The 16187-nt window shown below is 43.2% G+C and overlaps 1 protein-coding gene across 3 annotated transcripts in view; it reads left to right on the top strand.

Annotated features, from left to right (window-relative positions):
- Positions 1-15187, top strand: part of SHROOM3 (shroom family member 3) — a 30818-nt gene extending 15631 nt beyond the window's left edge. Inside the window, exons 5-10 of one of the 3 annotated variants that reach the window (XM_042870497.1) lie at positions 731-807; positions 4805-5704; positions 6749-7261; positions 8003-8153; positions 12022-12294; positions 12917-15187. In XM_042870497.1, the coding sequence (XP_042726431.1) occupies positions 731-807; positions 4805-5704; positions 6749-7261; positions 8003-8153; positions 12022-12294; positions 12917-13276 (2274 nt within the window). In that variant the 3' untranslated portion in view covers positions 13277-15187. Of the gene's footprint in view, positions 1-730; positions 808-4804; positions 5705-6745; positions 7262-8002; positions 8154-12021; positions 12295-12916 lie in introns of all 3 variants that reach the window. The other 2 variants (XM_042870496.1, XM_042870495.1) reach the window with 2 other exon arrangements.
- The last annotated feature ends 1000 nt before the right edge of the window (positions 15188-16187 follow it).

The following is a 16187-nucleotide window of genomic DNA, read 5'->3' as shown; positions in this document are numbered from 1 at the left end:
AGAGCAGATTCTCAGCCTTCTTTCCCTTCTGCTTTTTAAATCTGTCTCAGCCTGCATATCTTCCAGCTCTCCAACTCCTAAATTAAGACCTGCTCTTACCCTTACCCTGTAGCAACACTGGCCAAAAAAACAAACAAGGAAGGGTGTGGGAAAGGGGGCAATGGGTTGCACTGTGCTGAAAAGGTCATTTGGGAGAAAATACCAACCTCTTCAAAAGCAGGCATAGCATTTGCTTTCATGTCTCATAGTAGTCTGGTATCTCACGGCATAAAGAGTCAGATTCACAAAGCTATTTCAGCTCTGAAATTTCTCTGGTTTTAGATCAGATGCCCAAAGAGGAGTTGGTTCAGCACTTCAGTTTTCGAAAAGTGAATGCAAAACTTGGTGATGTTTTTCAGCACACCTGCTTGTGACTGGAGCTCCCGACCTCTGTGCTACTCAGCATCTCTCTGCAGCATTTTCCTCTTGTTTTGGTGCTGGGTTTGGGCACAGTTTGTTCACCGTCCAACTTCTCTGGTTAAGGCTGTTTTAATGATACCTCAGCTTCTTGCTTGCATATTTAAACATCAGTGAGCACCCAGCTCCACTGATACATTTGGGCATGTTTTTAGAGAAGGCAGGGCCTAACTATGAGTAATGTGTGGTACGTGCTGTGGCTTCTTAGTAGGGAGCATCAGTGTTTTATTGCTTTCTTTCATTTGTTTCTGATAATGCTGTCTTTCCACTCCAGGACCTGCTGAGAAGAGAAAGCAGTGAATTTGGTGCCATGGGGAGAGATCCTTTCTATGTGATCAGTGCAGGAGCCAGGTGGGTACATGTTATTGTCCCCTTTATCACTTCAGGATCAGCTCTTATTACCTGGCTGCTAGCAGCAGTTGTGGTGTGCTGTCTGTGTCAGTGGGTGGCTAGGGACAAACTAGAGAAGTCTGTGTGGATGCAGATAGGAGCATGCTCTGCCCAGTGGAGTTAGAAGGAGTAAGTTGTCATGAGCTGTTTTTCCCACTGCAGACATTAACTCACTGTAAGTTCTTTCTCCACAGTCATGTTGTTTTGGTGTGTGTTTCTGCAGCAACAGACAAATCATGTACCTTCCAAATGTGTTTTATCTACTGTTAGAAATTATCAGAACTGAAGGACTCCAAAGGAAAATATACCATGATATCTCTCTTTGTCTGGCTTTCTCCAGTCCTGGATGCTGCCTCCCCAGAAGCGAATGAACATCTGTGTGAGCTAAAACAGGGAGATCTCATTTATCTGAGAGCTTTGCATCTAGGCTGCTTTATTTTGTGTAGGCAGGATATCTTGCTCAGCAACAGGACAGAGACAAATGTTTTTAAGAATAGAAGAGTGTAATAATAAAACGCATAATATTGGGACTTTTGTAACTATTCTTTTAGCAATAGGTTGTTTTGAAGCTAACTAGGACTGAAGTTGATCTTGCCATACTTACATTTAAATAATAAATAGATGCTTGCCCTAAGCTCTGAGCGCCCAAACAGCTAACCGTTAGCTTACAGTAAAAACCATCAAGAGAGACCAAAATAATTACTCACAAATGAGCTCTGTTTCTTTTACAAACTTGCAGTAAATGTTGTCCCACTCTGTTGTCACACTGGGATTAACACTGCTGTCTCCGAAGTTTCACTCTGCAGCTCTGGGAAAGGAGTTGCAGCTGCAAGTAGGGGAAAGCATCTAGTCTAGCTGGATCTTACTTCGTCTGTGGCTGGCAAATTTTTTCTTCCTAAGAAAACATAAATGTTGTTTTAAAGGGCTCATTCTGCTTTCAGGCTTGTCCTTTTATGACTGCCTAAAACGCACCCTTCCTCTTAAATTCAGAATAATTTTTTCCTTTTTTCTTTTCTGTTTCCTTGAGAGTACATCACAGCTGGCATTTCATCATTCTTCCCAAAAACTGGTTTCTGTTTTCTTTTTTTTTTTTTAAATCCAAACTATTTTCTATATAATGAAACAGATCATCCAGACTGAAAAAAAAAGCTTATTGTGGCACAAAGGGTAGGATTCTCATTTTCATGCTTCGTTATACAAACGTTGTTGGTATTAACCCAACATTCTTATAAAGTTTCTGCTCTGTTGGTGTCTTGCATGTTCTGCAAGCACATTTCTTCTGGGAGATGTGAGGTTGCTTTCCCCTCTAGATCAGAATTGGATGAGAGAAGACAAGAAAAAGCCCTTGTCTCTGAGGATGCAGGTTCCCACCACAAAGGCTTCAAAGCACTCCCCATTAAGCCTTTGCTGTTGAATGTTTTTTTTTAATATACGTATTTCTGACCTTGGAGTGGACTAAGTAAGAGTGGGCAGGATTTTTGAAAGCAGAAGTGTTCTGATACTGTGTTCCTGAGGTGAGAAGAAGTTTTGCAGTTAAGTCTCAGTGGGAACAAGATATGAATCCTCTGCAAAGTTATAAGGACGTGTAAACTAGATCCTTAGCCATATTCAGGAGGCATTCTGCTATCAGGATAGCATTGAACCTTCTCCTACTCTGGTGTGAGTATATCACAGTCTGGGTAAAACAGGATTACTGCAACATCTTTAAGCCATCTCTTAAAAGATGCAAATCCGTGTCTGTCCTGTGATTGTCAGCTATTTTTTAGCCAGTCCTCTCATGTATAACCATCACCATCCTATCATTGCTTGCATCATACTGCATGCACATGCCCTTCTGGAGAGTCAGTACCAGGCACTTCTAAGGTTCCCTTGGAACACAACCATTTAATGTGATGAAGAGGAGATGGGACCATCTGTACCATCTCTCTTGATCAAGGAGGAAAATTATCAGATGGTCAGCTTACACAAATGAGCATTTGGTCTTGTCACACATGCTGCATAACTTATGCTCTATGCTACTGATCTACTCTGCAGGTGTCACACAATAGCTGGCTCATAAGCACTGCCAGGAATGATTGTTGCTCCACCAGTTTTAGAACCCACAGTTGCCTCCACAGTAGGAGAGATCTTTAAATTAGAGAATTACCATCTGGTGTTTCTGACAAATACTGAGCATCTTAAAAGAATACACATTGCTACTGTCCAGGAACCACAGACAATACCAAGAGTATTCTGTCTGGGAAGTTGCCTTCAGGCAAAGGCTGCCAAATTCTGTTCCCAGTTACACCAGAATAAAGCCAGAACGACCCATGTCTTTGTCAGAGTTGTTTTTAATTTGTACCAGCATGCCTGGGAACGAATTTGGGCCCCAAGTCTCAAACATGATGGGCTGGAAGTAAGCGTAAGAGTGCTTGAACAATGTGTCTCGAGAACAGAAAATGCGTTGGCAGTACAGCTTTATTGTGTTTTATTGTTTTATGGTCTGGCCTCATGTTTTTAGGCCATCTTCTCTTGCATCTTCTAGTGCTATTATTACAGCTCATTTTGTTTTCCAACTAAATAACCATACAAGCAAGTAGGTTTGACTACATATTCTGAGCAGGATCCTTGCTTCAGAGGCCAGACCCTGTTTCTTAGGCTTACATGATTATCTGTTAAAAGATAAGGAAAGAATAATATAATCTTCTTTGTTTGCAACCGTAACATGTGCTTGAAGAATGTTGTGATTTTTTTTGTAACAACTGCAAGCATAAGTGGAACTCTTTTACCTAATGGAATCCCAACATTTGTAAGAGCTTTTTAAATTTTTCTGTGAAGTCAAAGTAGCGCATTTTTACTTCACTTTTTTTTTTTTTAATAAAAAGAGCGCAATCTTTACAATAGTACTTCCCAAAGGGAGCAAATAACGTGATAGGATTTTTTTGGTCCATAAGGTGGAAATTCATAGAATCAGGGAGTCATAGAATGGCCTGGGTTGAAAAGGACTTCAAAGATCATCTGGTTTCAACCCCCTGCTATGTGCAGGGCCATTAACCACCAGACCAGGCTGCCCAGAGCCACATCCAGCCTGGCCTTGAATGCCTCCAGGGATGGGGTATCCACAACCTCCTTGGGCAACCTGTTCCAGTGTGTCACCACCCTCTGTGTTAAGAACTTCCTCCTAATATCTAACCTAAACCTCCCTTGTCTCAGTTTAAAACCATCTCCCCTTCTCCTGTCGCTATCAACCCATGTAAACAGTCATGGCCCTTCCTGTTTATATGCTCCCTTCAAATATTGGAAGGCCACAATGAGGTCTCCCCAGAGCCTTCTCTTCTCCAACCTAAACAAGCCCAGTTCCCTCAACTTTTGTTCACAGGAGAGGTGCTCCAGCCCTCTGATCATCTTAGTGGTCCTCCCTGTTCCAAGAGCTCTGCATCTTTCTTGTGCTGGGGTCCCCAGGCCTGGACGCAGTACTCCAGACTAATTGTCAAACTTTACAGCAATTGATGTAGTCTGATGGTAGACTGTGTCATATATATGTCCATTGTCTGATGGTAGACTATGTCAAATAATTTTCCTTACTGCATTCACTACCTGTGCCTCTCCCCTTTATCTGTAATAAACAGAATCCAAATGAGACTGAAGGGAAGCAAGGCAATCAGATTTTTCCAAGAGTTTTTTCTACTGAGTTTTTGCTGTGATGCTCACTGTGTGTGTGCACAGATCTGTGTGGTCTGGCTCACACTGAAAATTGTAGGAGATGGTGAGTGGGAGTGGATCTGGCTTAGTGTCCCTAGAGCTAGTAGACTGCATTTACCTCTGCATTTCAAAATCATGACTGAACCTCATGTGGATTAGCAGGCACTGACTCAGGCCTCCAGAATGGTTGCCTAATTTGATCTCTAAGCAGGTGTACAGTAGCTTTTCCTGATCCTTGATTAATTATTATAAAGTGGTCTATCTCTTGTTTTTGTAGGTCTTTCAGCAAGAAAGAAAGAAGCCACTCAGAAAAAATGACATTTACAAGTTATTATCCCCATCCACACCACATCAGTGAGATTGGTACTGGGTCTTCTGCACTGACCGAGAACCATAAGGTCTCAGAACTTTCCAGACAAGATGGCAGGAGTTCTGCATTTGTTCCGTCTCCAACAGAGGCAAGGAGTCACTATCCTGAGCAAAAGCAAGGCTTTAAATCCATGTTCCTCATTCCTTCTGCATCTAGCCAGTCCTCCCCTAGTACACCTGCCTCCGACTTGCAGGCCACAGGTGATGGCCAGGCTCTGAGACAGCACCATGCCGAACAAGATGCTTTTCCTTTTGGGGGCAGCACTACTGCTCAGGCACCGTCTTTGGATGCTGTTCAGGATAGGTCCGTCGAGGCTCCTGAAGAGGACATTGTATGCAGAAGGAAAGCAGGGCTGCTGCAAAGATCCCTCCCACACAGAGTGATGTGGGCTCACTCAGTCAAAGACAACAGCTTGCCACATGCTGTGGTGCCTCCTCCAGCAGATGGGCCAAAGTTCTCCCAGAGGTGGCAGTCCCTTCCAACACAGAGCAGCACTTCCTCTGACCCAGAGACTCCTTCTCCCCAGGCGACAACTCACCTCCGGATCTCAGAGTCATGCCTGCAGCTCACGCCTCCACCGCTGCTGCAGGATGATGAAGATGATGAGGTGTTCATCATGCCTTCCCAGCCTGCTGTCACTGCTCCGGCCTTCTCACCCCCACTGCCACCCCATTCTCTTCCTGAGTTGAGCTCTTGCACTTCTGCGAATGGCACGGAGGAATTCCCACCTCCTTCCCCACCAACTGCACTTGAGGAATACGGGGCAGCTGGAGACACGTCCACCAGGCTCACAGAGGACAAAGTGAGGTAAGGGAGAGCTATCACACAGCATCTCGGGCACTGTAGGGCCATATACAGTAAGATATGTGGGGCTCTAGCCAAATGTGACTGACCTCCACAGCTTGGCATTCTGCAACAATCCACCCACAGCTGCTAGCCGAGTGTGAAGCTTTGCAGGGGATTGCACAGATTATAAGGGGAGAGGGACAGACAGACAGACTCACTGCCCCAGGATTTTGCTAGCTGCCAAGAGCATTGTTAAATGATATGGACAGGTCAGGTCACAAAGAATGAAGGCTAAAAGCTTTGTGTCCATCAGCAGATACACTGACAGGTGTGTAGTGGGCAAGGCAAAGAGGGTTATAAGTGAGAAAATATCCTGCATGCTCCCTGCAATTACTGTATAGATTTCAGTGGGGTTTCTTCTCACACACCAGCATGAAGAGTAAGAATAGTTGCTTACTATTAGTTTACTGTTTTCTGAGAGAAAAGTATGAAAATTCACGTTTTTCCAAACTGTTAGAATTCCCAGAATACACTTTATATCTGGCACAAAACACTCCTGTTACGAAACAGCAACCATGTGCCAAAAAGCAACAGCACTAATATGTCACAGTAACACTGTATAGTGCATTTGTCCTGAAGGATTGGGGTAGGGGCTAAGCGCCCAGCGATCTAACTCGGCACAACTTCCCTTACTATCAAGGAGGAAAGAGGGATTCTTCCTCCAGGGAAGAGTCTGGCTAGGGCTTTCTTAACATGAAAAGGCCATATCAAGCGTGGACTGCTCAGGCTGGCATTCCCAAGTGGTGAGACTCAATGTCTCCCATGAGCACAAAACAAACTGACACTCACTGGTGCTTTCTACGGTGGAATGACAAAATGGCAGCATCCAGATTGAAGGAATGGAATGCTTCTGGTGCCAGTAGCTTCACAGTGTGGGCAAAGTAAGAGACAGAAATGAATATGTGAGAAGGAAAACTTACTTGTCTTAGGCTTTCATCATGTGTTCACAAACATCCTGTGTGGTAAGTTTATCTTCATCTCACAGAATTTTTCTGTCCGTAGCAGCTTCAAAAGCTTTTCCAAAGCCCTGGCCAAGAGGGAGATAACAGGGTTGGGCACGAATGTCAGTGAAAATAATTGGTCCTTCTCACCATCTTTATCAAAGAGGACTAATTCTTCACCTGCTGTGGATAAGCAGCACCAATCAGCTACTTCTGAAGGGCCTCAAAGCTCTAATGGAGAACCCACAACTCAACCTGAGGGCAACCAGAGAGAACCAGCAGTTATCACCACAGAGTCAGAAAATAGTGGTGCAGACTCTGGGACATTCAACACATGTCCTCCAATGAAGACAAAGAAAAAAAGCCCAGAGGATATTAAGTCAGAGGCTTTAGCAAAAGAGATTGTCCATAAAGACAAGTCTCTGGCTGATATCCTGGATCCTGACTCCAAAATGAAGACAACCATGGACTTAATGGAGGGGCTTTTCCCCAGTGGAACCAGCTTGCTGAAGGAGAACAACATGAAAAGGAAGATGACACAGAAGAAAGCTAGCAGGACAGTAGCAGAAGATAACACGTAAGCACTGTTCATTGTGATTGTGGTTAACTTTGCAGCAGAATTCGCTGCTTCCTTGCTTTAAGGGATGAGCTTGTGCAGAATATGTACTAATCATTGTAGATAGACAGTGGCAGAAGGTGAGTTTCTCTGGTCCCAGGAGCGAGGATTGGCAGGGCATTTTTGAATGACTTTTCTCATCAGTTCTTTTGTAGATGAGCTCATTTCTCCAGGATGCATTAGAAAACAATGCTGAACTTGATAGTGGGACAGGAAATGAGCCATGTCAAGTGTGAGAGTAAAATCAGGACCATAACAGTGGTGGGAAAAAGATAATGAGGGGCCTAGTTTGGGAAGGAGAGGTGGGTGTGCCTGATTGCAACCAGATGCAAAAACCAGTCCACGACCTGCAGTGTGACTACTCAAAGAAACAGACTCCCAGCTGGAGAACTAGCTGCAGAACTGCACAGAAATAAGTTGTAATGATTGATGCTAGTCTAATCATCACCAGCTGAGCTGTGCTGATTTATCTACAGCAAAGATCTGGCCCTATTTAGAGCTGTTAGCCAGTCGGTATTTAAACAAAGTAGTTGTGCACAGGAGAGACGAAAGCAGCTGACGTGCACCCTCTGCTGCTGAGAATCCGCTATTTCCTTTGTGGTTAATACCAAGGGGGTACTGAAGAGGGAGTGCTAGAAGACCGTGGATCTAGGCGTGGCAAAAAGGCTCATACTGAACTCCTTTTTCTTCGCTGTGATGTAGGAAAGAAGAAAAGGAAGCTCCTGTAACTATGGTCACCTGCCCTGCTTATTATAATGTTTCAGCACCCAAAGCAGAACTACTGAATAAAATCAAAGATTTGCCACAAGTAGGGGAGGAGGAGGAGGACTTGTTGGACATCAACGAGAAGAAGGTAAATTCAAAGCACACATCACCACTTCCTAGTTACATTCATGAAATAATTACAAACCCTAGAGTAAAGTGCATTTCTATTTGAATTCAGCATTTGGCTGATACAGCCCCAAGGTGTATGGAAGCTGGATGCATTTAGGCTACTTGAGAAGCTTCGTTACAATGATCCAGAGAGCAAAGCGGGCTAATCTGACTGCATGTTTGAGTACAAATCATGCACAACTATGAAGATGGCCTGTATTGTGCCAAAGGCTGAGTATATAGGTTGTAAGAGGCAGTCACTGCCTCACAGCAAGACAGAAAAAGGCAGAAGTGGAGTGACCTCAGTAAGGACATGCTGGCTTAGAAATAGGAATGTAGTCCTGCTAGTTACTGTACCATCTTTCTGGATAAAGTTTCACCCTATGGTTTTCCTCCTGGCAGTTTACCCATTTCACCTGTTGTCTGCACACGCCGCTTCCAGAAAAACGTTGGTTACTCCTTTTCACCACACCTTTTTGTTTCACTAATGTTCAGGAAACTGCACTCCTCAGCAATTCAGTCAGCACAACCTTGATGTGATGACTTGGGCAGGGAGTGGGAGAGCAGGGCAGGGAAGCAGGATACATTTTGCTCTTGTGCTGCAGCTATGTTTCACTGTCCACTGAGCTTCTTGCTTTAAGTTTGGATACTCCATCTTCCAGGGCTTTTGCAGGGCTCCCTAATTTGCCCCTGTAGTGTCTCCTATCGGTTACTTGCTAATTACAGATATGTTGTGAAGCTCACAAATTCCAAGGAGCCGCACGCAGGTACTCGCATGTCTGTGTCTCTCTACACAACTCCTATCTTCACGTCAAAAGCACCCAGACCTGCCTGTAAACATAAAACATTAGATGTTGCTGTGGACAAAGTGACACATCTCATAGTTCATGCTGTTTGTACAAAGAGCAGAGATTAAACAAACTGAAGGATGAAAATATTTATGCAAGTCTCATGCTGTAAACATAGTTCTTTATTTTTCCTGCACTGAAATCAGGCACAGATTTAAAGAAAGGGTCCCAAACCTTGTCTCTCAGAGCATGGGAAATTCATGTGTCTCTAGGACAGCTTCACATTTTCTCTCTAGATCTCCACTCCTACGCCAAGTGTAAAAGTGCAGAAGATGTGAGACTGTGTAGTTTGGGAGTATGCAGTTTATCCCGCAGCTCTGACATGGAGAGGTTACCTCTCTTCTTAGCATTGCTTTACCATTTCTTTTCTTACACTTTTTTGCTAAGCAAAAGTTGCTTCCTTCCAGGCTTTAATACAGTGATACCCAGAATGAGAACTCCCATCTAACACAAGAGCAGTGAGTGAGTAGATCAGCCTTAGTTGGTGGAGTGTTTGGGATGCAGGCAGGACCTCACTGAGCCTTTAGGGAACTGTGGTCTAAGATACATTTGTTGTGCTTGCCAGTACAAATATATGTGATTTCACAGATATTTAGTGCATGATGGTGCATATGTCACCAGTCGAAAGCACCTGACAAAGGCCATAGCCTGCCATGCTTATACTACACAATCAACTCAATTGACTTCAAGCCCAGCTGCCTGCTCATACCAACCTGAAAAGTAAGAAGTAGTGAACACGAGAAGAGTGCTTCTCCAAGGGGACTCTGAAAGCATCTCACAGGTTTACAGGGAGATGTGTGCCTACCTCTGGAAGACAAGTCTCAAAGATGGCATTTGCATGGAAAAATAGAAATAGATAGGAGTGACCAGGCCCATCCAGCATGTTTGTTCATGTTCTGTATGAAATATCATGTACGAAATTTCATTTGCATAGGTGTTATCTGGGAAGGCAGCTAACCTGAGAGGTGATTCTGATAAACTAAACTCATTTCCATTGTAAACATGCAAAGGGACTGGGTGTGTGTTTGGGATTGTGGGAGAGTCCCTGATTAATGAACAAGAAGTAGTCCCCATCCAGCTCCCAGACCTTCAGAAAAAAGGTACATCACTCCCAACAGACCTGTGGCCTCCTGCTAGCAAGGGCAGGAGAGCAGGCCTGCATGTTCTGCAGAGCTTCTGCAGCAGGGAGGAGTGACTGCCAGCTCTCAGCAATTCAGGCCTCCTGAAAGCCTGCTGAGGTTAATGCCAGACTTTGTGTCCACTGTACAGAATCCTGAGACAGGGTTTTCTTCCCTGCCACTGTAGTTGTTGAGATTGGCTCCATCCCTCTGCTCCTCAGGAGCTCTTAATCTAGAAGTCAATTGATAAGGATCTCAGATCTTTCTTCTGGGAATGACACTGGCATCTTAGGCAAAGGGGAGGGCAAGTGCTGGTTCTCCCAGGATCCTACCTGTTGTAGTAAGGAGAGAATCCATACAAAGGAATTGCAGCTATCCCTTATCCTAGCAGGTGGGATCTCTCCCACTGAATGCTCCATTAAGAAATGGCATGAGTTACCAGTCAATCCACCATAGACCTGCAACCCAACATTTGTTCTAGAGAATATGCTCGCATGTTATTAAGCTTTGGCATATATGAGGAAGCTGCTAGTGGACTGTAATGTGGCCAGAAAAGCACAGGCTCCAGAAGATGCACAGAGTGTACCATCTAGTGGTGTCTGCCTCAACATTACCATTTGCTTCAAAAGCACCCCAAGCCTGACCTGGATTTAAAGATACTCTTTCTTCTGAAAAAAACCAACACTTTTCTGTTTGAAATTACCAGCAGTTTTGATGGAAAGAAGGCTGTGTTAGTAAACTGTGAGAAAATACTTTCAAACAATGTTGTGATTTGCTTCTATTTTGTCCTGCAATGTTATTATGCTGAGTAGATTAGCATACATAGAATGGTGCTTTGTCAGTGCATAAATTGAAGAAATTAAGCATAACCCATCCCTTACATCAAGAGCTTTTCCTGCACTACACTGTCACTTCCAACTGAATAGAGGCAAGAACTGCAAGCCTCAGGCCATAGACTTCTGCTTTTGCATACGTCTTTCTCCTAAATCCTAACTGAAGTTTCTATCTCCAGTACACCTGCAGCACTGCTGCTTCTGGAGTAGCTGAACCCTGGAGACCTCCTTTTTTTCAGCAGTGAAACAGTTGCCTTTACTGTTACAAAATGCATGTGCTTTGTAGTTCATGGATCTGACACTAAGTACATTTAGAGCATCTTCCGTAGGAATGCTTTTCTGGTGCGTCTCAGTATAAGGCAGGGTCTGCACAGCCAGTGCAGAGATATCATCATGCTGATGATATCTCCTTGGTCAGAGCTGAATTTGAAGCTTGCATCTAAACACTGAGGCAGCCAAATAAGGAGCAGTCAGCACTTTCAGGGTACTGTAAGAGGGGGAAGTGTCCTTCTTTCTTACTAAGTATGTAACCACACATACCAGTTCAGTTTCCTGTCATGTCATTAATAATACTGCTTAAATTCATTTATCTATTGGTTGTTTTGTACAATTCTGGGTCATACAACATGTAACATCACAAGAAACTTCAGGCTGGGGCAGGGAGCTGTAAGATGCAGCATATGTGGTCGGTGTTCTTTTCATCCAGAGTCTTAAAAGAATATTTTGAAGGAAGGTACATACAATTTCAGATACATGTAGCTGGATATGAGAATATGGCACACCAAATTGGATATCTCTTTTGAAGATGTTCATGATGATAGAACAAATATATCTTTATGTAATCTTACCAGGTTATCAGATTCAGATTATCACCTGAATGTGGAAATTCAGAGTGTTCTCTGTTCCCTTCTGGCTGTCGTCTTTGTCAGCTGCTACTGACTTGACCTTGCTCCTCATGAACTGTAACCATATCCTCTTGTTGTCATCATCCAAATGAACTCTGTGATCATGGTAATGACCAGCGTGGCAATGTGTTTCCCTTCTGACAGGCTGAGCTCATCGGGAGCTTGACCCACAAACTGGAAATCCTGAAGGAAGCAAAGGAAGGCTTACTTGCAGACATCAAAATGAATAATGCTCTCGGAGAGGAGGTGGAGCTGTTGATCAGCGAGCTATGCAAACCAAACGAGTTTGACAAATACAAGATGTTCATCGGCGATTTGGATAAGGTGGTGAACCTCTTGCTTTCTCTCTCAGGACGCCTGGCCCGGGTAGAGAATGTTCTCAGTAGCCTAGGGGAAAATGCCAACAGTGAAGAGCGGGTACGTATCTGTACAACTGTAGCCTCTTGGCCTTTCTCCACTGTAACAGTCAAAAGATCCTGCTTCTGTAAGCTCCAAGACAGGTGCCTCACTGATTCTGTATGAGCCAGAGCAAACATGGTTCTGTCCCTAGGAATCTTGGTTCACGTTTGTACAAGTGTCTCAGATCCTATGGCTCTCCAAACAATGTCTGTGTTTGGCACAGCATGTCTGTGACCAGCATGTGGAAGAAAGGCTGCATGGTATTCTGTATTGTGAAGCAACAACTGCCTTTTACTTCAGTTGAAGACACATTTTAGCATTTTTTGGGTGGTTGTAAGAGACAGAGCCAGATTTTCCTGGCAGTCGCTGCTTTTGAGTAAGTTTTACTGATTTTCTTGGGGTCCTTTCTACCCCACATTGATCAGAGCATTCATATTCACATTTAGTGGGATTCACATTTAGCCCACAATGAGTAATTCATCCTCCTTCCGCAGGCTCCTGGCTGCGCGTCTGGGAACTTAGCAGCCAACTTGCCTCACCAAGAGGTGGCAAATTTGGTATCAGGGGCAGAAGAGGGGGGGATCAGTGAGTATCAGTGATAGTGCTGCTAATACTGAAGTGCTCTCTCTGGTGTGTACAGAGCTCTCTGAATGAGAAGAGGAAACTGCTGGCTGGCCAGCATGAAGATGCCCGGGAATTGAAGGAAAACCTCGACCGTCGAGAACGGGTGGTTTTGGAGATCCTGGGCAACTACCTCTCTGAGGAACAGCTCCAGGACTACCAGCACTTTGTAAAGATGAAGTCTGCACTCCTCATAGAGCAACGAGAGCTAGATGATAAAATCAAACTGGGTCAGGAGCAGCTCAAGTGCCTGATGGAAAGCCTCCCCACAGACTTCACGCCCAGGGATGCAACAGCAGCAGCTGCCCTAGCTGCAGCACTTGCTACCTCTGCTGGAGTCAATGGTAAAACACTTCCAGCAGTCTCATCCTCACTTTAACCTTTCCCATGTGGACCTGGGGCAAAGTCTTCCTGCTTGAGTCTATTTAATCCAAGTGCTGTGCAGATGGCTCTCTACAGTGACAGTGAACAGAGACAGGTTTAAAACCAGATTTCGGTGAAGGAAACAAATAGCAATAATAAGGGTTTTATTTTTCTTTCCTTCCACCACTGCTTCCTGGAAACTTAAATCACTCTGGGGGGAACGAAACTCAATTGTGTCTCCTCCTAACAGAGATGAGGAAGACTCTCATGAGAATTAAACATGTTACTTTTAATAAAAGAAAATCACGTCCTCTCTTTCCTGCTTTTCCTGCCTACCTGGCATCTCATTAAATAATGAAGGATCTAAAAGAATGAAGCCTTAAAAATAAAACCAACCCATTCTACTGAACATTATTGATATTTATATTTTTTAAAGAACAAGGTGATGTGTAAGTTTTTGTACATACTCTAATCAGTTACTTGATTCTACTTTGTTCTGTATGTAGAAAAGACATTTAATTTTGTATTTTGTGAAAACTTTAACAAAAAGAGGGAGCCCCAAAGATAGTGATGCATTAGCCTGGAACATCTCTTTGTGGTTTTGTTGTTGTTATTGTTTGTTTTTTTTTTTTTTTAATATAATAAAAGGCTACCAGAAGAAGTTTCAACCTGTTTCAACACACACTGAAGATAACTAGTCAGTGTCCATATGAGGGACATCTTGGCCAGAAAAGCACAATCCTTCCACCTCAGTACCTTGTGATCCAATGATTCTCAAGTTTAAATATGCTTTTTTGAGAGCTTGCATCTCAGGAGTTAGTGTAAAGTAATTAATCCTGCTCTGTACTCAGTGTGGAAGTTTGAGGTGGAGTCTGTTTTGTTCTAACTAGTCCAACTCAACATCTGTGTTACTGTTGCAGCTTGAATGCATTTCTGCGACATGTGAGAGGGATCTCTAATGACATTATTTATAGAACTGTATTTCTGAAGGGGAGATGTACACTAGGATTATTTTCACACAGTAGTATCTCATTTGTCTGAATCCATTTCATTAGAAACTAACTTACAAGCTACAAGAAGCATTAACTTGAAATCCTACTGTAAGGACTATTGGATTATTTCCTAATCAGTCCAGACTGGAATAACTAAATTTGCCCGACTATACTTTATCATTTTACCAAGTGCTGAAGGATTGCTGCCAGTTGGCATTCAGCAAAGCAGACTGGGGCAGACTCCGTTTTTCTGTATATTTCTATCCTCTCTAATGAGCTGTGTTGCCATTTAAATGATGTGGCCACAAGCTGCCTGGAAAGTTCACCACTGCAACTGATAAATCAGGCTCAGGTTGTCTCTTTCCTAAGCTTGCAGAGATTTCCAGCTGTAGTAGGGATTCAAGCATCTTTTTTCTCCAGAAGATTGCACTATTCATCTTGCTACCAGGAGCAGAGCAGAAATTTTAGTTGTGTAGCTTTAAGTCCATTCATTATGAATGCCAGCTCCAGCACATGTCTGAAAATTACAGCATTCATTGCTTTGAAAGCCAGTTTTAAAGCTCCATTTGTATTTTTGAATAGCTCGTGTAGCTCTACCACAGGCAGCTTGGAAGGCTGAAAAATTTACCAGTGCCTTCCTGTCGTATAAAGCATCAATTCTCCAATACCCAAAACAAAATCTACCTGGTATTTTAATGCTTTGTGAAGAAGTAAGCCAGATACCTGCAATGACAGCAAACATATCCTTTTTACTAATGAGCTTACATGCTGCTCAGGCTTATACAACGTTTTATAAGAACCCCAAGCAGGGGAACTGACTTTTTATACCTTTATAGCTGAATCAAAAAATTGAAAGTATTTTGGAGGTACTCGAGAATGATTCTTTGTTTGGGAGGATTTCAGGAAAACAGTAGGGGGAGCTGTTTCCAGCCAATGCAATCATTTAATTTTTTCTAAAAAAAAAAAAATAAAATAGAAACCTTCACAATACCTTTAATTTAGTGTATTTGAAAATTGTGTTCATTTAATTTTTTTAAAGCCATCCTTTCATCCTGCACTTACCAAAATCAGTCAAAATGACTGGCAAATCTGACAGGCTTTTGTGAACAGTCTGGGATCAACAACAGGGCCTTTTCTACGTGGCATGTTCTTTACTGAGAAAGAAAGCCCTGCAGCTTTCCCTCAGGTCAGGAAGAGCCTCCCAGCTAAGCAGGGTCTGCCTGTGTGCTGCAGGAACCAGTCCTCATTTCAGGGGCAGCATGCTGTACTGCAAGCAGCAAAGCTACCTTTGCCCACAAGTGCTGTGGGCAGCAACGAGACTTTCTCAGTATGCTGGTGTTATGCTTGCAAGTCAAGTATTTCTGAGCAGTGGGCCATCGGCCAGCCTTGTGGTGGTGGTATATAAGACTTTACTAAATAGTGTGAAGAACTATTTCTTTTGTAGAGTTTCCAGCTAAAAAGTTTGAACCTTAACAGGGTTCATGGGTTTGCAAGAAATTTAGCTATTTGGCTTGGCTTTGTGGTCTGCTAAGTTCTACATGTGTTCCCACTGTACACACAAGCATCAGCAAATGAGGCAGGTGGTAGTTATTTTACATTTTTGTAACAGCTAAGATCTTCAAATGAAGAATGAATTAAAGTTTATATTTCTTTATCATTAGAGAAACAATCTTTGCATAAAAAGATTGCCATAACTGCTGGGTTTGAGAGCTTGGCAGAAGCACATCTTGATGTATATTTGAAGGTAACCACGCATTGGCCAAGCCAGTAGATCTACTTCTTGGTGCCTTCAGCAAAAAGTTCATTACTCCTTATCCCACCTTGCTTTTCTCTCATATTCCTAGAACTGGAGTATAACAGAAGCTTAGTTCACAGAACGGTGCCGTAATTTCATGGAACAGTAGTAGAGCAAGCAGAATTGTACAGCTTTGTCTA

Source organism: Lagopus leucura, unplaced genomic scaffold (assembly GCF_019238085.1).
Source record: "Lagopus leucura isolate 7727_CA_CO unplaced genomic scaffold, USGS_WTPT01 Super-Scaffold_100004, whole genome shotgun sequence".
Lineage (NCBI taxonomy): Eukaryota > Metazoa > Chordata > Aves > Galliformes > Phasianidae > Lagopus > Lagopus leucura.
This window is presented reverse-complemented; position numbering and strand designations above follow the sequence as displayed.